At 42.9% G+C, this 22,611-nt stretch overlaps 1 protein-coding gene across 2 annotated transcripts in view; it reads right to left on the bottom strand.

The window, feature by feature from the left end:
* Positions 1-22,611, bottom strand: part of ARHGAP5 (Rho GTPase activating protein 5) — a 104,795-nt gene that overhangs the window by 50,760 nt on the left and 31,424 nt on the right. For both annotated transcript variants that reach the window (XM_089691195.1, XM_089691194.1), the window contains exon 2: positions 14,493-18,379. In XM_089691195.1, coding sequence (XP_089547321.1) covers positions 14,493-18,209 — 3,717 coding nt within the window. In that variant the 5' untranslated portion in view covers positions 18,210-18,379. The remainder of the gene's footprint in view (positions 1-14,492; positions 18,380-22,611) is intronic.

Below are 22,611 nucleotides of genomic sequence, written 5' to 3'. Positions count from 1 at the left end.
TGGTACTGCAGCCCACACGGCAGGAGAGTCCCACCACCAGTGCTGAGAGCACCCGCTGGTCAGCTCTGGTAGTGCAGCCCACACGGCAGGAGAGTCCCACCACCAGTGCTGAGAGCACCCGCTGGTCAGCTCTGGTACTGCAGCCTACACGGCAGGAGAGTCCCACCACCAGTGCTGAGAGCACCCGCTGGTCAGCTCTGGTACTGCAGCCTACACGGCAGGAGAGTCCCACCACCAGTGCTGAATCCATTCCTGACAGAACCCCCCCCTCAAGGAGCGGCCTCAGGACGCTCCAAACAGTCCTTAGTGGGCAAAATGTTCCCCCGCCCGGGTCCGGTAACTGGCTGAATATCCTACTGCCGGAGTAAACCGGCTGGCTGGGTTTCCTGCTGGTAGACTCCTCTTTGTGTAGGAGAATCAAGGAAGGCAGGTCACTGGGCACAGGATTTCCAGGAGCAGGCTGGGTATCAGTTATCGGCCAGTTTAACTGGACATCAGGGGCTGGCATGTCGGGCTGTGTAGCGGGCAGAGGCATGTCAGCGGGCACCGAGTCATCTGGCACGACAGCGGGCACAGAGTCACCGGGCACGTCAGCGGGCACAAAGCCTTCTAGCAGAACCGCGGGTACCGGGTCACCAAGCTCGACAGCAGGCACCAAATTAACTGGCACAACAGTGGGCACTGAATCAACTGGCACGACAGCGGGCACTGAATCAACTGGCACGACAGCCGGCACCAAGTCATCATGTATCAGGTTATGTGGCTCAACAGCGGGCACTGGGTCCTCAGGCATCAGGTCATCTGGCTCGACAGCGGGCACCAAGTCATCAGGCTTCAAGTCATCCGGCTCAACAGCGGGCACTGGGTCCTCGGGCATCAGGTCATCTGGCTCGACAGCGGGCACCGAGTCAACTGGCATGACAACGGGCACCGAGTCATCAGGTATCAGGTTATGTGGCTCAACAGCGGGCACTGGGTCCTCGGGCATCAGGTCCTCTGGCTCGACAGCGGGCACCGAGTCATCAGGCATCGAGTCATCTGGCTCGACAGCGGGCACCGAGTCAACTGGCACCGAGTCAACTGGTACGACAGCGGGCACCGAGTCAACTGGTACGACAGCGGGCACCGAGTCAACTGGCACCGAGTCAACTGGTACGACAGCGGGCACAGAGTCAACTGGCACCGAGTCAACTGGTGCGACAGCGGGCACCGAGTCAACTGGCACCGAGTCAACTGGTGCGACAGCGGGCACCGAGTCAACTGGCACCGAGTCAACTGGTACGACAGCGGGCACCGAGTCAACTGGCACCGAGTCAACTGGTACGACGGTACAGTGAGTGGGAGCAGGGTACTGACATGTGGTAGATTGCTGGGTATACTGGGCTGTCACTGGGGGGGCTGTCACTGGGGGTGTTGTCGGGAATGCAGGAAAAGAGCTTTGAGCAGAGGAATGATGAGAAGCAGGACTGGTTTGTTGCAAGCTGACTGAGGCTGGGTGTAACAAGTCTGACCATGTCTGCAGTAAGGGTTGGACAACGCTCAGCTTACACAAGGCCTGTCTGATCAAAGTTTGCACTGCGTTTAAACACTTCTTTAGCACCTGTGGTGAATATGCTGAATAATGCTCCAAGAAGCAATCTGGATCATCCTCCAACAACCATACCAGTGATATTACTTGACTCGCCCTGAATGGAGGAAGAAATTCATCCCTATTTTCAGGGGTACTAGATGAAGCCAACTCAATACAAGCCTGAATCAATGGTTGCACCTCAGAGAGCTCTAGGACCTGACCTACTAGGGAATGAGCGACCCGTATGCACTCTAGCAGCTGATCCCGGGTATACTCGCGCAGAGTCTGATAGGCATATTCCCTGTCATCAAAGACTAGCATAGACAAATATATAACCTCATCAGGATGCATCCTTCACAACAAGTCAAGATGGCTTCCCTGTGCAGCCACTTCTGGTCAGGAAAGGCCTTGGTGTGATGTCAGGAATCAAGGAATGACCAGAAAGGTGCGGACTGACACAGGGAAACGCAGGTCTCAGGTATAATATAATACAGGTTATTAGCCACCCAGATATATATATATATATATATATATATATATATATATATATATATATATATATATATATATATATATATAAAACGCACAGTGAACAAACTAACCTTCCACTAATCTTAGGAGGTGCAGGAACACAGGCGTAGTCAGGGCTGGAGAGGTGGAATGGTCAGGCCGGCCGTAGGGTTCTGTAACGACTGCCTGGTGGTACCTCTAGCGGTCCTCAGGGCAGGATTCCCCAGGGCGCGGAGTCTAAGTCCCAGTCTGCTATTCACCAGGGCCCCTGATGGTGGGGATGGACTTGGAGCAGACAGGAACCAGGTCGCGGCCCCTGAGTACACCTGCTAGTGATAGAGGGATCCGCCAGAGGTATGTGCAGGTACGGCTGGATCCGTGCAGGATGGATGGATGGCAGAGTAGTTAGCGTGGTCAGACGGGCCAAGTCAGCAACGTGCGGGCAGCAAGGTATCAAAGGAGCAGGCAGAGAATGGTCAAGGTCACAAGCCGGGTTCAGTAACTCACGGACAGCGCAGTACAGAGGATCAGGCAGAAGAATAGTCAGGGATGAGCCAGTAGTCAGAACAGGAGACGGTCAACAGGAATCAGGATCAGACAGGGTCGGCAACAAGGTATCTTCTCACAGGAACTAGGAACAGGATACAGGGGCACATGGGGGACATACACCAAGGCTCAGAGCACAGGCCTGGTCATGCCTTATATACACCTTTCTGTAATCAGCCCCAGGTTTGGCTGATTGTGAGCTTCTGGCTGCTAAGAGCACCCGCTGGTCAGCTCTGGTACTGCAGCCCACACGGCAGGAGAGTCCCACCACCAGTGCTGAGAGCACCCGCTGGTCAGCTCTGGTACTGCAGCCCACACGGCAGGAGAGTCCCACCACCAGTGCTGAGAGCACCCGCTGGTCAGCTCTGGTACTGCAGCCCACACGGCAGGAGAGTCCCACCACCAGTGCTGAGAGCACCCGCTGGTCAGCTCTGGTAGTGCAGCCCACACGGCAGGAGAGTCCCACCACCAGTGCTGAGAGCACCCGCTGGTCAGCTCTGGTACTGCAGCCTACACGGCAGGAGAGTCCCACCACCAGTGCTGAGAGCACCCGCTGGTCAGCTCTGGTACTGCAGCCTACACGGCAGGAGAGTCCCACCACCAGTGCTGAATCCATTCCTGACACTTGTATTTATTGATGATGTGACTGCTGACAAAAGCAGCAGGATGAATTCTGAAGTGTTTCGGGCAATATTATCTACTCATATTCAGCCAAATGCTTCACAACTCATTGGACGCCGCTTCACAGTGCAGATGGACAATGACCCAAAGCATACTGCAAAAGCAACCAAAGAGTTTATTAAGGGAAAGAAGTGGAATGTTATGCAATCGCCAAGTTAATCACCTGACCTGAATCCGATTGAGCATGCATTTCACTTGCTGAAGGCAAAACTGAAGGGAAAATGCCCCAAGAACAAGCAGGAACTGAAGACAGTTGCAGTAGAGGCCTGGCAGAGCATCACCAGGGATGAAACCCAGCGTCTGGTGATGTCTATGCATTCCACACTTCAGGCTGTAATTGACTGCAAAGGATTTGCAACCAAGTATTAAAAAGTGAAAGTTTGATTTATGATTATTATTCTGTCCCATTACTTTTGGCCCCTTAATAAGTGGGAGGCACATATGCAAACTGTTGTAATTCCTACACTGTTCACCTGATTTGGATGTAAATACCCTCAAATTAAAGCTGACAGTCTGCAGTTAAAGCACATCTTGTTCGTTTCATTTCAAATCCATTGTGGTGGTGTATAGAGCCAAAAATGTTAGAATTGCGTAGATGTCCCAATATTTATGGACCTGACTGTATATATATATATAGCCTCGTGTTTAGGTTATTATACCAGGATCATGGTTGAAGTTATAACCATGATCCCTTTTTATTCCAGCAGCTGGTTCCATTTCATGTGAAAGTGATTCAGCAGCTATATAACCACTGGATTAAATTTGCATGTGGCGGAAGGGGGTCCCCCATACACCAAGGCTAAAAACACAGTGTGTACATGGGGATTAATGTGCAACAATAGGCAAAATGAAGAATGACATATAAGGCAGTCAGTCTAATGCATTGACATGGCAGCTTTTGTTTCAGTATCTTCCCTTTTGAAACCCTTACTGCCACCTATTGATCCACTTCCTGCCAAGCTGTCCAGCAAAAGTCAGCTACAAGGGCTGGGACAAACTATATTGCATTGGCAAGATTGCCTAAAATAGAAAATAGTCAGCTTCTACTCACATAACATATGGCCAAAAGAAAAACAATCTTTTTTTGTTAAAGCAAAGTGGTTTACTCATTCAGGTGGACAGAGTAAGGAATATCCTGATCATGCTTGTCTGGACAGGTCTGCAGAAGGCATTCATTGAATAAAACGGAGTCCCTTAAGAGCATGTTTAAACATATAGGCAAACTATAAAATAACCCCTGAAATACTTATGTTAGGAAGTATCCCATTCTCTCTGCATTACTTCCTTTGTGTGAAATACCTAGCGATACTGCCAGTTCCACTGCTTTCTTATTTCAAACTGACCGTGCTAGGCATGCAAGCACATCCATCTGGTTTGTCCTGGGAACACAGTCTGCCTATCCTTCAATGGTCAAGACTTGTGCTTACACGCAAGTGCTTCACTTCCTACCCCATGGCCAAAACAGGAAATGAGAAAATCCTGCAAATGAAGGGAATTCCTTGGGGATCTCCAGGTCAACAGAACTAGTGTCCCCTTAGGAAAAATTTGCATTGATTACTTTTCTGGGGACAACCCAAAATGTTTTTTTTTTTTAAACTTTACTTTCAATGTCAATGGTAAGCAGGACAAATAGTGAAGGTAAACCTCACTAACAGGGGCACAGATAGCAATAAAAATGCAATAGGTGTTCTAATCCCTCTCTACTCTTTCCAAAACTAAAAAATTTGCCTTTAGTTCTACTTTAAGTTGCTTCAGGGTCAGTTTTCAAAACCTTCCAAAAGTTTCAACTTTATATTTACACGAAGATTGTAATTTTATATTCCGATTCTAAAAATCCAACAATTTCTAGATTTTAGACTAATACTGCAACAGAAACATAATATACAAAAGCAGAACATCCATCTCTGCAGTCGCAGTTCAGCAGTGAAGTGATTGGCAGTGCTGATATTGTATGCTTTAGAAGCACCATGTAAATATCAAATACAAGGAGCATCAGAATAAACTGAAAATGCTCTGAAAACAGTTTCAGAAATCTATCAGCATAGTTACAGAAAGAAATCAAGCAGTTTACGTGATTCTCATTATTGGGAGGTAAACATGAGAGGAAATATTAAACAACACAGTCTATATGTTGTTACTTTAACTGACAAATGCGCAGTCATGCAACGCTGCACCCATATGAAATTTATGTCCTAATTTTTCCCATGAATAGAGCTTTCTTTCGGTCGTATTTGATTACCTCTGCAGTTTTTATTTTTTTGCGCTATAAAAAACCCACGACAATTTTGAAAAAAAAAATGTTGACTTTTTGCTATAAAACATATCCAGTAAAAAAAACGAAAAAAAAAATCAAATTTCGTCATAAATGTAGGCCAAAATGTATTCTGCTACATGTCTTTGCTAAAAAAAAAAAAAAAAAAACCCAGTATGTGTAAATTAATTGGTTTAACTGAAAGATAGTGTTTACAAATGGTGGTATATATACTGGGATATTATTTTTACTAATAATGGCGACGATCAGCGACTTATAGCGGGACTGCGGCGGGCATTCTGACATTGGGGGGGAACTGACTTGGTGTCACTGACATCCCCAGTGACACCAATACAGTGATCAGTGCTAATAAATGCACTGACACTGTACTAATCGCACTGGGCAGGAAGGGGTTAAAGTCTTGGGCGATCAAAGGGTTAACTGTTCTGTTTTAGTGTTGGCTGTGTTAGTGCTTTCAACTGTAAGCACACTGCTTTGCATGACTCTGCTATGCAGAGCCATACAAAGCAGCGTGCAGGAGCTGACAGGGGAGAGAACTACAGGTAAAACTCGAAAAATAGAATATCGTGCAAAAGTTCATTTATTTCAGTAATGCAACTTAAAAGGTGAAATATATGAGATAGACTCATTACATGCAAAGCAAGATAGTTCAAGACGTGATTTGTCATAATTGTGAAGATTATGGCTTACAGCTCATGAAAACCCAAAACCCACAATCTCAGAAAATTAGGATATTGTGAAAAGGTGCAATATTCTCGGCTCAAAGTGTCCCACTCTAATCAGCTAATTACGCCATAACACCTGCAAAGGGTTTCTGAGCCTTTAAATGGTCTCTCAGTCTGGTTCAGCAGAAATCACAATCATGGGAAAGACTGCTGACCTGACAGTTGTGCAGAAAACCATCATTGACACCCTCCATAAGGAGGGAAAGCCTCAAAAGGTAATTGCAAAAGAAGTTGGATGTTCCCAAAATGCTGTATCAAAGCACAATAATAGAAAGTTATGTGGAAGGGAAAAGTGTGGAAGAAAAAGGTGCACAAGCAGCAGGGATGACCGCAGCCTGGAGAGGATTGTCAGGAAAAGGCCATTCAACAGTGTTGGGGACTTTGACAAGGAGTGGACTGAGGCTGGAGTCAGTGCATCAAGAGCCACCACACACAGATGGATCCTGGACATGGGCTTCAAATGTCGTATTCCTCTTGTCAAGCTGCTCCTGAACAACAAACGTCGTCAGAAGCGTCTTAACTGGGCTAAAGAAAAACAGATCTGGTCTGTTGCTCAGTGGTCCAAAGTCCTCTTTTCTGATGAGAGCAACTTTTGCATCTCATTTGGAAACCAAGGACCCAGAGTATGGAGGAAGAATAGAGAGGCACACACTGCAAGATGCTTGAAGTCCAGTGTGAAGTTTCCACAGTCTGTGTTGATTTGGGGAGCCATGTCATCTGCTGGTCTTGGTCCACTGTGCTTCATTAGGTCCAGGGTCAACGCAGCCGTCTACCAGGAGATTTTGGAGCACTTCATGCTTCCTTCTGCAGATGAGCTTTATGGGGATGCTGACTTAATTTTCCAGTAGGACTTGGCACCTGCCCACACTGCCAAAAGCACCAACACCTGGTTCAATGACCGTGGGATTACTGTGCTTGATTGGCCAGCAAACTGGCCTGACCTGAACCCCACAGAGAATCTATGGGGCATTGCCAAGAGAAAGATGAGAGACATGAGACCGAACAATGCAGAAGAGCTGAAGGCCGCTATTGAAGCATCCTGGTCTTCCATAACACCTCAACAGTGCCACAGGCTGAGAGCTTGCATGCCACGCCTCATTGAGGCAGTAATTGCTGCAAAAAGGGCCCAAACCAAGTACTGAGTACATATGCATGCTTATACTTTTCAGAGGTCTGATATTGTTCTATGTACAATCCTTGTTTTATTGATTGCATGTAATATTCTAATTTTCGGAGATTGTGGATTTGGGGTTTTCATGAGCTGTAAGCCATAATCACAATTATGACAAATCACGGCTTGAACTATCTTGCTTTGCATGTAATGAGTCTCTCTCATAGATTAGTTTCACCTTTTAAGTTGCATTACTGAAAAAATGAACTTTTGCTTTTTTTGAGTTTCACCTGTATATTGTTTACATACAATTCTCTCTCTCTCTGTCAGTAATGCTCCTCGATCACTGGGAGCCAGGGAGTAATCACTGGCCAGGACCCAGTGATTGACATCCAAGGCCACGCAATGCAAAATCACGCGATTTTGCGCACCCCTGCCGCCCTGTAGAAGTATATCTGCTATAGGGCAGTGGGAAAGCGGTTAAAACTGAATCTCTATGTGATGAAAAATGTGAATATATAGAAAGGCACAGAAGTAGCCGTTGGCTCTTGCTGCTGGCAATGAAATCTTATGAGGGAGTGGGGAGAGGGGCCTGAGCTGGTGTAAAGTGAGCATACGATGCTGTGCATTCGTCATTAGTAAATACTGTAATAGTCTTATAGCAAAAACATATCATCTTACCATTTGCATACTTGACTAGCACCTTGTTACATTAGAGAATATGTTGCCAAGACAGCAATTATCTGAAAACCTAACAAATTACTTTAAAAGCTAATAAATCCCATGCAGGATGTCTTCTCAAACCCAAAAATGTTCAAGCAAAGCCTAGGGATTCACGGATAATATATACTGTATATATGTCTCTCTCACAAGAAAACTATATGCAACACTGTTTAGCAGTATACGGCTTACATTTGATGGCGTCTTGGAAATACACACATACCTGTGGATACGTGTGGTAATGGACCATGGAGTCAGTCTTTGTTGATATTGTTCAAACCAAGCATGAGAACGTGCGTTGTGTTGCTACTAGAAATATATACTGCTTGGCTGATAACATAAATAAGATTTGTAAGGTGCACAGACAACCACTGTGTTTGTTAACATGAAGAAACAGGAGAAAGTGGTGTGCCCTGTAAAGTTTCTGTCTCAAGTATGATACTAACCAGTGTCACTTTATACACGTACAGAAGGGAAAACCCTGTTCTAGCACTGCCAATCATAACCAGTGTATTCCTCTGCCACCTAGGAAGGCACACAAGATAAGAGCAAAGAAAAGTGTATTTGTCACAGCTGCACCATAAGTCCTGGTTCACACCAATGTGTTTTTCTTGCTTTTTTCAGAAAATGCAATACAGTACATTTAACATGGTTTCCTATGGGACACAGTCACATCTATGAGTTTTTCAGTTTTGGAAAGGGTCAGGGGACTTTTTAAAATGCAAAAAAAGGAGCATTTTTGGTTTAATGAAGACACAGCTGAAATGCATGTAGTGCGTTTGGACAAATTTTTTATGCGTTTTTACTTTTTAGGAAAAATTTGTTTAAATTATGAATTTTCTTCAACAAATTGCTACTTTTCAGAACAACTGGAATTCGAATCTGTCAAAAATTGATTGTCCAATGCAAATTCTGGGTAAAGACTTGCTGGTTGCCAAGGAGTGGGCCACCAGGTCCTTCACAACCGATGACTCATCAGCTGTCAGTGGGGTTCCTGACCACAGATGAATGGAAAAAAAAAAAAAAAAAGGAAGAAAAACAAAACAAAAAAACTGTGGTCCTTCAGGATTGGTAGGGGGGGTGTTGGGGGACACTCTAAAACCAGCCTGCCCATAGAATGTCAATTCATCTGTCCAACCTAAGTCACGGCAGTCAAACAATAACTGCACACACTATATCAAAAGCATGTAGAGCAATCATCTTCGGATGAACAGTGGCCAGGCCTCATGTACACTGCTTCTCCTAAATGTGAGTTTGGGAGCTTTTGGTTTTTTTTTTTTGCCAAAGCCCGAACTCATCTCAATAGAAGCCTTTGTGTCCATGCGCACATAGGCTTTTATCAGCAGAAGAGTTTTGGAGCAGTTAAACGTCCCTCTCCTGAACGCATAAGAATCGCGTTCAGGAGAGAAATGTTTTGGCCAAAAAACACCAAATGCAGCAACAACACGTGTAAACGCACCTAAGTGATGGCCGGAATTAGAGCCTGGGGAGTTTATTCATTTTAATGGTTAGTACTCTGGACAATGAAATGCATAAACGTCTAAGCGCTTTACACGTGTTTTTGCCGCATTTACACCCTGTTCCAAATTATTATACAAATTCTATTTAAGTGTCACAAAGATTAAATCATTTGTTTTTCAGTTTAACTCATGGGTGGCATTGTGTGTCAGGGTTCTTTTGATCACTGAAAACAATCTCGGACACCTGTGATAATTAGATTGGCAGGTGAGCCCAATTTAAGGAAAAACTACTAAAGGAGGGTGTTCCACATTATTAAGCAGAGCATCATTTTCAAGGAATATGGGGAAGAAAAAGGATCTCTCTGCTGCCGAAAAGAGTGAAATAGTTCAATGCCTTGGATGAGGTATGAAAACATTAGATATTTCACGAAAACTTAAGAGTGATCATCGCACTATTAAGAGATTTGTGGCTGATTCAGAGCACAGACGGGTTTGTGCAGATAAAGGCACATTGAGGAAGATTTCTGCCAGATCCATGCATCGGATCAAGAGAGCAGCTGCTAAAATACCATTACATAGCAGCAAACAGATATTTGAAGCTGCTGGTGCCTCTGGAGTCCCACAGACATCAAGGTGTCCTCCAGAGTCTTGCAACTGTGCATAAACCTTCTATTCGGCCACCAATAACCATTGCTCACAAGCAGAAACGGCTGCATTGGGCAGAAAAATACATGAAGACTAATTTTCAAACAGTCCTGTTCACTGATGAGTGCCGTGCAACCCTGGATGGTCCAGATGGATGGAGTAGTGGATGGTTGGTGGAAGGCTACTCTGTTCCAAGAAGGCTGCAACATCAGCAAGGCGGTGGTGGAGTCATGTTTTGGGCCGGAATCATGGGAACAGAGCTGGTCCCCAGTGTAAAGATGACCTCTGCAAAGTATGTGGAGTTTATGACAGACCACTTTCTTCCCTGGTACAGAAGGAAGAACTAGCTTTCCGTAATAAAATCATCTTCATGCATTACAATGTACCATCTCATGCTGCAAAGAATACCTCTGCATCAATGGATGCTATGGGGATAAAAAGGAGAGAAAGTCGTGGTGTGGCCTCCATCCTCCCCTGACCTCAATCCTATTGAGAACCTTTGGAGCATCCTCAAGCAAAAGATCTATGAGGGTGGGAGGCAGTTTACATCCAAACAACATCTCTGGGAGGCTATTCTGACATCTTGCAAACAAATTCAAGCAGAAACTGTCCAAAAATTCACAAGTTCAATGGATGCAAGACTTGTGAAGCTGCTATCAAATAAGGGGTCCTATGTTAAAATGTAACGTGACCTGTTAAAATAATATAAAGTGTTTTGAAACTTACTGTGCGTAATAATTTGGAACAGTGCATTGTAAGTTTATGTGAAAAAAAAAATACTGTTATTAGGAGGTTTGTTCAATAAAATTTGAATTTTCCTTTTAATAGTTGATAACATGAGAATTATGCTGACTGTTATTTACAATTATTTAGGTAAATGAGAAAAATATCATTAGCATAATAATTTGGAACAGGGTGTAGTGTGTTTTCTGCCAGTAGTTAATGTCTATGGCAGTTCCACTGTACGTGAAGCCTAAAGGAAAAAAGCATATCCACATTAAAGTGAAAGGACACAACTTTAAAGCAGAGTTCCAGTTGTTTTTGTGTTTATTAACCCCTTGGCGCCGGGCACCTCCTGGCCCTTTAAGGGGATTGTGATGCCAGAAGACAGGGCAGAGTTTAGGGCCATATGACCGCCGTGATTGGCTGTCACATGATTGGAAAGCTCCCAATCTCAGGACCTTTCCGTGAGGGACCGGTAAATGCGCCAGGTGCGTGCACGCTCTTGGCACATCTCCTGTTTACAATGGGTATGCAATTATGAAACCCCTCAGCGCAGAGGCCGCATAATTGCATTTGCTGGAAGCCAACAGGTTAAAATTCAGCAGCTACTAAAACTGTAGCTGCTAACTTTTAATAAACACACACTTACCTGTACCAGGATCCAGCAATGTGCTCCCCTGCGCTGTCCCTTCTCCCTCTGGTGCCAGCATCTCAACTGTGGGCAACCAGCTGTGACAGCTTGCAGCTTCACAGCTGGGTGCCCACTGTGCATGTGCGAGTTGTGCCACGCCTCATGAATAGCGCTGCAGTGTTCTGGGACCTGTGAAGTGTCCCAGAAGACTGTGGGGGGCTGAACTTCCAGCTCTGTTCAAGTGGGAGTGTCAAAACCAGGTACCAGTTTCCCCCTACTACCAAAAAGTGCCAAATTTGGCAGTGAAGAGGGGAGGAGGCAGACAAGTGGAGCTTCCCTTATTGGGTGGAGCTCCTCTTTAGGTTGGCCATACACTATACAGTGCAATCGTAGAGTATTCAGACCCCCTCCCCCCGTCAGCTTTTTCAATTTTGTTATGTTGCAGCCTGATACTACAGTTTTTTACATTAATATGTTTCTCATTGGTCTACTTTCAGAATCCCATAATGACAAAGTGAAAACAGAATTGTAGAAATATTCCACAACGTATGAAAAAGAAAAAACTGAAATATCACATTGGCATAAGTATTCAGACCCTCTGCAACAAAACTTGAAACTTAATGGGGACTCCCATTTCCCTGGATTCATGCAGAGATATTTCTAAACCTTGACTGGAGTCCACCTGTGGTAAATTAAATTGATTGGACTTAATTTGGAAAGGCACACACCTCTCTATAAAAGATCTCACAGCTGACAATGCATACTATCAGATCAAAAGCCATGAAGTCAAACAAAAGAACAGAAAATCAACCATCACTGTAGCCCTTCACTAACATGCGCATAACATGTGAAAATCCACTTGGAGTTTGCAAAAAAGCACTTGAAGGACTCAGACTGAGAAACAAGACTCTCTGGCCTGATAAAACCAAGAATGAACTGTTCAGACTCAATTCTAAATATTATGTCTGGAGGAAACCAGGCACCGCTCATCATATTCCAAATATCCCAACAGTGAAGCATGGTGGTGGAAGTAACATTCTGTAGGGGTGTTTTTCAGCAGCGACTGGGAAAAAGTGAAGGGGGTCTGAATACCTGCTCTACATAGATGTCTGTAGATTTAAAGGAGATTGTACAATGTAGACTAGACCTTTAAGTAGAACTATAGGCAAAACACTTTTTCATTTTTGATAGTGTAATAATACAAGTAGATAGATATAAATTTCTCTATACTTCCCCTCCCATAACAAAAACAGGAAATCCATGCACATTAAGAGAATCCCTTGTAGCCCCCCAGGACAGTAGAACTATTGCCCCATTTGAAGATTTCCCCTCTATTACTTTTCTGGTGACAACCCAAAATTTGATATTTTCTTCTACTTTCAATAAGGGTAAACAGGACAAAAAGAGGGTGAAAAACCTGTGGTTGCAGTAAAGAAAATCACTCCATCTATGGTCAGCTTATGTAATGTAAAGATGAAGAGGATAGCCTCTGCCATACCTGACTGAAGGAAGCTCTGAATCGAAGTAACCAAACAGGTTACTTTTGTCACCTTTACAGTGTCACCTCTTGGTAAAAAGGTTCATGAGCCAGAAGCATGGTGGAAAGCACCAGCTCCAAGAGACCTCTATTGCTCTCTCAACAGCTGTGATTTAACAGTCATGCCATAAATGTTGAACTCCAAGTAAACTGCTAAATACACCGATGAAATGCATATATATGAGCTGTTTACCTGGAAAGAGATTTTAATTTCTGTCTATTCAGTGTTAATACTTACACAGTTCTGCACACAACACAGCTGTCTGTAAATAAAGGTAAAGTAAATTGACGCACAGGATGCCTTTGCTGTCGATTTGGTATAGCTGGGAGTCACGTGCGTCCCGGGACCTTTAAGGAGGGATGGGCTCCTCCAGGCACACCTGCCCTTAACCTATCTACTGATACATGTGCTCCTACGATGGAGGTTTTAGACATTTTTGTTAAGTCCATAGTATACAGAGGACCCTTGACGTGGGACTGTGGCTTACGCATGTATTTGCAAATGTGTGCAAACAAAACCCTCTGTTTTTAACGCAAACTGTTAGACAGGGCCAAACTGGTTGTTTCGCAGGCTGGCAAGTGTTGCTGGGAAATCCTTTGTTTGCGTTGTGCATTTCCCTTCCATGTTCACCTTACTGCTAAGGCTGGTTATAGGTTGGGACGGTTGCCATTTTTTGTATAATCTAAGTAAAATGACCCTTTATTTTTCTCTGAAGTTAAAATGGTTGTAAAGGCTCAAAGTTTTTTACTTTCATACATTCATGACCCCTCCTTTTGTTGAAAGGCTCTGTTGTGGACTTGAGCAAATGGAACCACCTCCAAAGACAAGATAAAGAGTCAGAACCCGCATCCAGTTGTGTATAGAGGTGCTTCATTGCATCCACATATTTTGTATATAGATTATCCCATATAGCTGAAAAAACACATCTTACTAGCATACACCTACCATTCAGACCTGAAAAATCCAAGTCTCCAGCGTTTTGTACATTTAAAAACAAAAGTCAAATTTAAAATTACTCAACTCTCCATTAGAATTGCCCAAAGACAAAAAAAAAAAAACTACACGCATGTATAAGAGCGGGAGAAGGATAACAATGATACCAAATGTTTATTTTGAGCAACTGTTTTACAAGAGTGTTTTCTTTAAGGGAGATCGTAAAAACATCCTCCACTGCCTACAACACCGAACATGGCTATGGTGTAGAGAAATTGCTAGTTAAATTAAAAAAAAAAAAGCCATACATTTATCACAACTTTTCCACCACATATGTGGTATTAACACACTATTCAGTAATATAAAAAGTTTAAAGAGCTAAGTATATGTAAGATATTAGGTGGAACAAAACTGGAAAAACACTTACCTTCTTGTCCTCTTTCACTTTAGGTGGCTTTTTCTTTGTTTTTCTTTCTTCCTGCTCCTGATCAGAAGTGATTGCTGGATTATCAATACCCCCCTTCCAAGTGTCAACTGGGGAAAGAAGAGGGTCTTCTTCACTTGGCCTGTGCTTTGGTTTCCGCTTTCTATCCTTTCCGATGATGGTAAGAGCTTCCTCATCACTGGCATCTGAATGGCTTCGTCGATAGGTGTAGGATTTTGTCTTGCTGAATAATGTCTTTGACCTGTATTTATATTTTGATGGCCTCCTCTCTCCCTGGGCTCTCAAAAGTCGGTCAGATATACCGTTTTCTTCATCTCCTTTTGCATTAGGGAATAAATGGGGCATTTTTGGAAGGTGGTTTTGACTGTCATCAGGTACTGCGTAGATGTCATTAATAAAATCTTTGGATTGGAATATTGTGTCAACTGGCTCTGCGTAATTCTCAGATAAATCAGCATCTTCTCCTGGGTGCACCAAAGGGAAGCGAGAAGTTTGCTTCCTTGGGTTTTTACTAATGCCAGCTTCAATAGTTCTCACAAGATTTGGGTCTAGCCTATTTACTTTTGACTTGGGTCCAGCTGGTTTAGGTCTTATTGGGGGAGGCACTTTATGGTTGCGCTCATGATCATGGCAATTTAATGGAGTGCTGTGTGTAGGATACTCATTCCCTTCATTATCCAAATTACATTTTGGCAGCAGTTGCACATCATCCCCAATGGGGCTGTAAGGAGGGGGGGCTTCGGAGTCATCCTCAGAATCTGGGTAGCAACTGTACGCTGGTGAATTTCCACGGGGGGAATGAATAAACACATCTTCACAAGGCTGACTTTGCTCTCTACTGCTTTCTGCCAAATAGGAATTTTCAATGGAGGTCTTCTTTTCCAAAACATCACTGAAGAATGGTGTGAAAACCTCTGTCTGACGATGATACTGAGACAGTGAATATAAAGCTGTGAACTTTGCAGAAATTTCAGTGGCAATGTGCTCTCCTTCAGTCATCAATTCTTTAATGGCTTCATTCTCAAAGAAGTCTGCTTGGCTGTCTGTTACTGCTACTAACTGAACAGGAATAGTGTCCTGAATTTCTGAAAGAAAAGCACGAAGCATTCCCATAGACGCTTTTCGTTTTGCTGAATAAATTAGAATGTACCCATGGACAAGTTCATCTTTTCGAACACCAATAGAAGAATGGTATGACAATATGGTTATCTGTATCCTCCTCCGTTTTTCACCAATGATTTTATCAAGCATCAGAGAATTATTTTGTCCAGGCTGGGCAGCACTGCAAGTGCGAGACTCTAAAAAGGGGGAAAGAATAAGATCCACACTGAACGGATCCCCACACATGGCACACATTACAATTCTCAAGTCTGCTTCTGAAAGATCTTTAATAGCTGGAACAGGGCTTGCGATATCTGAATTGTGCTTAATAGATTCTAATACACCCCTAAGAGCTTGTTTTATTTGAGCCTCATTAAATTTACGTGGGAATGTGCCAGTAGGTATATCCACAAAATGACACTGGAGTTTATTTGCCAGCTGCTGTCCTTGATGTCTTAAGATTGGCAGGTTTTTGCTGACACTCTCCCTCTGGTTGGCTAAAATTAATGTGAATGGAAGGTTTGCAATATCTTTATCTCTTCTTGCCAGGGCCTCACATCTAATTTTTCCAATGCAGTCACCTATAAAATTAAGTGACTCAATAGAGCTAAACACACAAAAACAGCCATGTGGCTTAAATCCAGAGGTCCATAACTGGCTAAGAAGATAGGGAGAGTTAGCATCCACAGCTCTCAAATCTAATTCATAAATTTTTCCATCTAGTGCAAACTCATCATCTGTTGACTGGGTCCTTATTTCGTTTGTCATCTCTTGAGGCAAGCTGTCTTTCCCAAGAATTAGTAGGTTCACTTTGTCAAGATTAGTACCATCTTGATACAAATTCAGACGGCCAAGATTTGATTGTAAGAGACTGTTGGCGAGTACTTGTTCCACTTTAATGTCCATGCAGCTCTGGACACTAAGACAAGTTTCCTTTGTAGGGTGGTAAACAAATCCTATGTGTTTAAGAAGAAGAGATTCTCTGTCAGTTGCAAGCTTTTGCAAAGCTTTATATCTAGGTTCTTCCCCAAGGACTGCATTAATTTCAGTCATTTTATCAGTGCTTGGCGTAGCATTAAGATCTAGGTCATAAAACAACTCAGAGTGCTCAAAAAGCATCTCTTGAAATTCTTCTTTGGCTTTTTCAATAATTTCCCGCTGGTGCTTGCGGTATACCTCTATACGGTCTGCCTCACTGATGAACTTGTAAGCTTCATCGTCCAAAACAAAACACATAACTTCTTCCCATGGCTGACCAGGGGAAATAAACGGTATCTTTGCAAGTGTTTTTTTGAATTTCTCTTTCATTTCAACCCTCTTCTTCTCAGAAACCAAATTTTGGACATGGCTCTGATAGACCTTCTCAGCCTCTAATGTACAGAGAAGATCAAATGGAACTCTTCTGTCATTTACATTGTCAATATGATCAGACTGGTCCCAGGGAGTCTTTTCCAGCATTACAAACCAAAGGCTGAAGTCAGGCCTTTTCTCTAGAAAACGAAGAGCTTCTGCCCAATTTAAATCTTCTATCTCCTCAAGTTTTGGCAGCAACGTATTGAGTGTTCTTGGTAGGGTTTTTAAATATTCCTCCTTCCTTTTTCGAATGTGTTCCTGTTTTAGCTGTTCTATGTGCTTGGAGAATGTATTTTTAGCTTTCATTGTTCCCTCTAAATTAATGTAATTTTCATAATCTGAGTGGTTTTTTAATTTATTACTAATAGTTTTCCAAGTTGAATGGTAATCACGAACTGTTTGTACAATAAGCTTTTCAAATTTATCAGTAGCAGAAGCAACAATCTGTCTGTGTGTTTTAAATGCCTCCAGATAAGGGATTATCTTGGGTTTACCACGAGTTTTGTCCAACATTTGTACTAGTGCTGTGAAACATGTCTCAACATTTACATTGTTTCTGGCAGAGGTTTCTACAACAAGTAGGTTTTTCTTGTTGGAGGCAAAGCCCTGAACTTCTCTCAGATAGTGGTCGACACACTCATCGCACTTTGTTGCTGCAATGATAATAGGCTTCTTTGCTTTTACTACTTGCGCATATAGGTTATTAATAAACTTTAATTGATCATCGAATTTTCGATTGCATCCTTGGCTAACGTCAATGCATAGAACAAAGCCATCTATAGTTAGCTTTCCTTCGGGCATTTGCTTTTGCTCAAAGTCCTGCTCCAGGCCAAGCTGGTCTGTGCAAATATACATTAGTTTCTCAGCAGACTGAATCTTTGAAGCTGCTGCCCTCTTTATGTAGGGCTGAAGGTTTGTACTTCGATGTGGAAGGAAAGTCTGATCATCTATGAACTCTGTCTGTTCAATTATATGATGTTTGCAATCAACCCCATCTTCACCTATCTGTGTTACGTCACCCCAATACAAAAAGTGGTCATTGTTGACAACACGTCCTCCAAAATCAATTGTGCTAAGAACAGAGGTGTGTTCATGATAATATTCATCAGCCTTTGGGCGGACATATCTGTTACATAAGCACGACTTCCCAACTCCGCAGTTGCCTTTATCCTTCTCAGTTCCAGACAACCCTATCACACTAATAGTATATGATGGGGGGCGCGGCTCCTTATTCTTTGCCATCATCACTCCCCTCTCATCCTTCTGAGCACATTTAGACAGGTGGGCATACTTCTCATTCTCAACTTTCAAATGAGGCCTTTATATACAGTCAAATACAGAGGTAAGGTACAGCTGCATCTTTCATGTTCTCCATCAAATCCACGTATTGTCAAACATGACAGAAAATGGCACGTCTGAAAAGGTAAAGAAAAAAAAAATGGATCACATTTTGGTTTATAGAAAACAAAGCAAAAGAAAAACCACACAATACAATTTTTCATGAATTGGACACTAACATGAGAAAACAAAGTAAAGCTGAAATAGTGGAAAGGATTTTTATATCTAGATGTCTGAGACAAGGTGCAGTTAAATTTTTTAAAATCGTGTTGGCATAAAATAAGAACACTTATTTCCTTATCGGACAAATACTGTTAAGGTTCAGATGAGGAAGAGGCGTCTTTCCTTTTTTTTTTTGAGCCTGAAAAACAGAAGAAGCTTTATGCATGGCAATGTTTTAAGTCAGGGGTGGGCAACTGTGGCCCTCTAGCTGTTGGTGAACTACAAGTCCCATCACGCCTCTGCCTTTGGGAGTCATGCTTGTAACTGTCAGATTTGCAGTGCCTCATGTGACTTGTAGTTCTACAACAGCTGGAGGGCCACAGTTGCCCACCCCTGCTTTAAGTGATTAACAAAAAAAATAAAGTTGATTTACAAAAAAGAAAAACAGATTTATACTTACCTGCTCTGTGCAATGGAATTGCACAGAGCAGCACGGAACCTCTTCTTCTTGGGTCCCCATACTGGCACTCCTGGCTCCTACTTTTCTCAGTGTGCCACTATAGGAAGCCGCATCGTATTATAGCAAACCTGTGGGCTCGATCCTAAGCTGCGCTGCCTGCATCCTAAGGACACAGACCATTCAGTTTGCCCCCCCCCCCCCTTCTATTTTTCGGTTGCATGCTGTATCTATAGAAGAGCAGCGTTGTCATGCTATTAAAAGAACAACAGCACATCTACCTCTCTTCACATCTGTATAACGGTGGGGAGGTGTTCTGTAGTTCACGCACTGATAATGTTTGGAGAGAGAAAAAAAAAAAATATATATATATATATATATATATATATATATATATATATATATATATATATATATATATATACACACACACACACACACACATACATACATATACACACACACACACACACAATCTCACAGGAGTACACCCCTCACATTTTTGTAAATATTTTATTATATTATTTCATGTGGCCACACTGAAGAAATATCACTTTGCTACAATGTAAAGTAGTGAGTGTACAGCTTGTATAACAGTGTAAATTTGCTGTCCTATCAAAATAACACACAGCCATTAATGTCTAAAACGCTGGCAACAAAAAGTGAGTACACCCCTAAGTGAAAATGTCCAGACTAGGCCCAATTAGCCATTTTCCCTCCCCTGTGTCATGTGACTCCTTAGTGTTACAAGGTCTCATGTGTAAATGGGGAGCAGGTGTGTTATCGCTCTCACTCTCTCATACTGGTGACTGGAAGTTCAGCATGGCACCTCATGGCAAAGAACTCTGAGGATCTGAAAAAAAGAATTGTTGCTCTACATAAAGATGGCCTAGGCGATAAGAAGATTGCCAAGACTCTGAAACTGAACTGCAGAAAGGTAGCCAAGACCCTGAAACTGAGTTGCAGAATGGTGGCCAAGACCATACAGCAGTTTAACGGGACAGGTTCCACTCAGAACAGGCCTCACCATGGTCGACCAAAGAAGTTGAGTGCATGTGCTCAGAGTCATATCCAGAGGTTTTCTGTGGGAAATAGATGTATGAGTGCTGCCAGCATTGTTGCAGAGGTTGAAGGGGGGGGGGGGGGTGGGTCAGCCTGTCAGTGCTCAGAACACTGCATCAAATTGGTCTGCATGGCTGTCATCCCAGAGGGAAGATGATGCACAAGAAAGCCCACAAACAGTTTGCTGAAGACAAGCAGACTCAAGACATAGATTACTGGAACCATGTCCTGTGGTCTGATGAGACCAAGATAAACTGATTTGGTTCAGATGGTGTCAAGCGTGTGTGGCGGCAACCAGGCGAGGAGTACAAAGACAAGTGTGTCTTGCCTACAGTCAAGCATGGTGGTGGGATTGTCATGGTCTGGGGCTGCATGAGTGCTGCCTGCACTGGGGAGCTACAGTTCATTGAGGGAACCATGAATGCCAACATGTACTGTGATATACTGAAGCAGAACATGATCCCCTCCCTTCCGAGACTGGGCCGCATGGCAGTATTCCAACATAACACCTCCAAGACTACCACTGCCTTGCTAAAGAAGCTGAGGGTAAAGGTGATGGACTGACCAAGCATGTCTCCAGACCTAAACCCTATTGAGCATCTGTGGGGCATCCTCAAAAGGAAGGTGAAGGAGCGCAAGGTTTCTAATATCCATCAGCTCTGTGATGTTGTCACTGGCATCTCCGGGAAGGAACAGACAGGAGAGATAGGAGTAGTCTATAGAGGAAGGAATATCTCCATAATAAGGAGTCCGGGGTATTACGAAAAGGAGATAGAAAAAGGGAACGACAACAAAAGGAAAAGAAATGAGACATAGGTGAAGTGATTACCTATGCTTGGCTCTGGGAAGTAATATACCATACTTGGAAGTATAGGAGGCCTGGCATCTGATATAAGGTTTAGGGATCAACCTAAGGATTGGTGGCAATTGAATTATCTCTCTTAGAAGGCTTTTTGATCACATATTGATGGTAAGAGTATTCACTCTAGCCACATAGAAGTGTTCACGGGGTAGTGTTCACATTGGAATGTACACGGAGTGCTGCACTAATTCACGTGTTTTCACGCTCTGTTTTATATTGTGTTTTCACAGTTTTTCACATGTGTATATATGGTTTTGATTATTGATACACTGAGGATAGTACACTATTTAGGTTTTATATTTTTTTGAGGTACACAGCGATATTGGGATTTCATTTTGGGATTGTAACATTGAAGATTATTTGGAAGGATTTACTGACACTAAAGAGGATTCATGATTTATAGTATGTAGGACAGTACTTCTCCCTTTAAAGCAGTTAGTCACTTGCCACTTCAGAGTTCTTCATCCTGTTTAATCATCTAAAACAGCATACATCCTGACTGCGTCCTTTGGTTGCCCTTAAGGAAAATCCTTCAAACATACTTTGGCACGGATATAATAATAATTGGAGGGGACTGTTCATGGATCTCCCCATCATGATCTGATGTGGATGTAAAATCGGAACTTCAGTAGATACAGAGTCTTGTTTAAAAGGGCCTCAGTTTAAGGCTTACACTGGACTATCATCACTAAAATGCAGCTGTGCAATCTCTGGTAAAGTGCTTTGTGATTGCTCAATATCTGAAGCAAATGGCATAGTTGCTTAGAAAGTTCTTGCATTCTTCAAAAGGGCTTCCCCTTGAATTTCATGAGAGGATATTGGATATTATGAATGAGACAGTGGGAGTTTGAGTACTTATACCTTTCTTTGCTGTTGCCTTTTGGTGTAACTCCTGTCTTTCTAATGGAAGCAACACTTTCAGAGTCTTAGTGGTGAGGTTTCGTCTTCTTGTAGTTGGGGGCTAGTAGATAATCACGTCTCACGTCTTTGATAAAATATAACAAGAAGAGAAAAGGTAGAAAGAATACTTCTGGCTCCTTCTCATACTTTAAAACACAGTGCTAACCATTTTCTCTTGGATATTGTAAGGCAACTTTGCTATGATTGGGTTTATAGCATGCCGTGTATTTAGGCAACAAGACCTGGTAGACATGGGTCTTCCTGGTGATTCAAAGCTCAAGAGGATCATCACTTCTTAAGGCTTCTGGTTGTCTCTGCTGGACAGTCTAGGAATGTCATGTAATCTTTTGAATAAGGTTAGTTTTCTGCCTCAGGGCTGCCAGAAGTTTGCTGAAATCTCTCCCATGTAAGATGAAGGCTTTCTTCTGGTTTATGGATATGCAGTATTAAGTCTCAACAGTCTAACTGAGACCCAACCAATTAGCAAATCAAGTTTTTACATAGGTGTGATGCTGAGGTCCTGAAACACTGACTTGAATGTAAATGTGCAGCTTCTGCAGGTCTCCGGACAATCGTCAAATTTCATAAGGCGGTATTAAACCCAAACGCAAGACTTTATTATACTTCAGCTTACCATTTTGTAGATGCAGTCTCTGTATTATTTCTTTTTTTTAGGGTTTTTTTTCTATTTTCAACTGGTAATCCAACCAACAATTCTGTTTTTCAACAAAAGAAGCCCTCTTGCGGTTATCAGGATGAGACAAACCAATTAACACTAGCAGGGTGCTTACAATTAACAGCTTTCTTTTTTGAAAAAGGGGGGAAAAAGCCTATAAAAATGAAAACTAATGCAGCCACCACATCTA

This window comes from Staurois parvus, unplaced genomic scaffold (assembly GCF_062004578.1).
Source record: "Staurois parvus isolate SC_StPar_1 unplaced genomic scaffold, SC_StPar_1.0 ptg000553l, whole genome shotgun sequence".
NCBI classification, from domain to species: domain Eukaryota; kingdom Metazoa; phylum Chordata; class Amphibia; order Anura; family Ranidae; genus Staurois; species Staurois parvus.
This window is presented reverse-complemented; position numbering and strand designations above follow the sequence as displayed.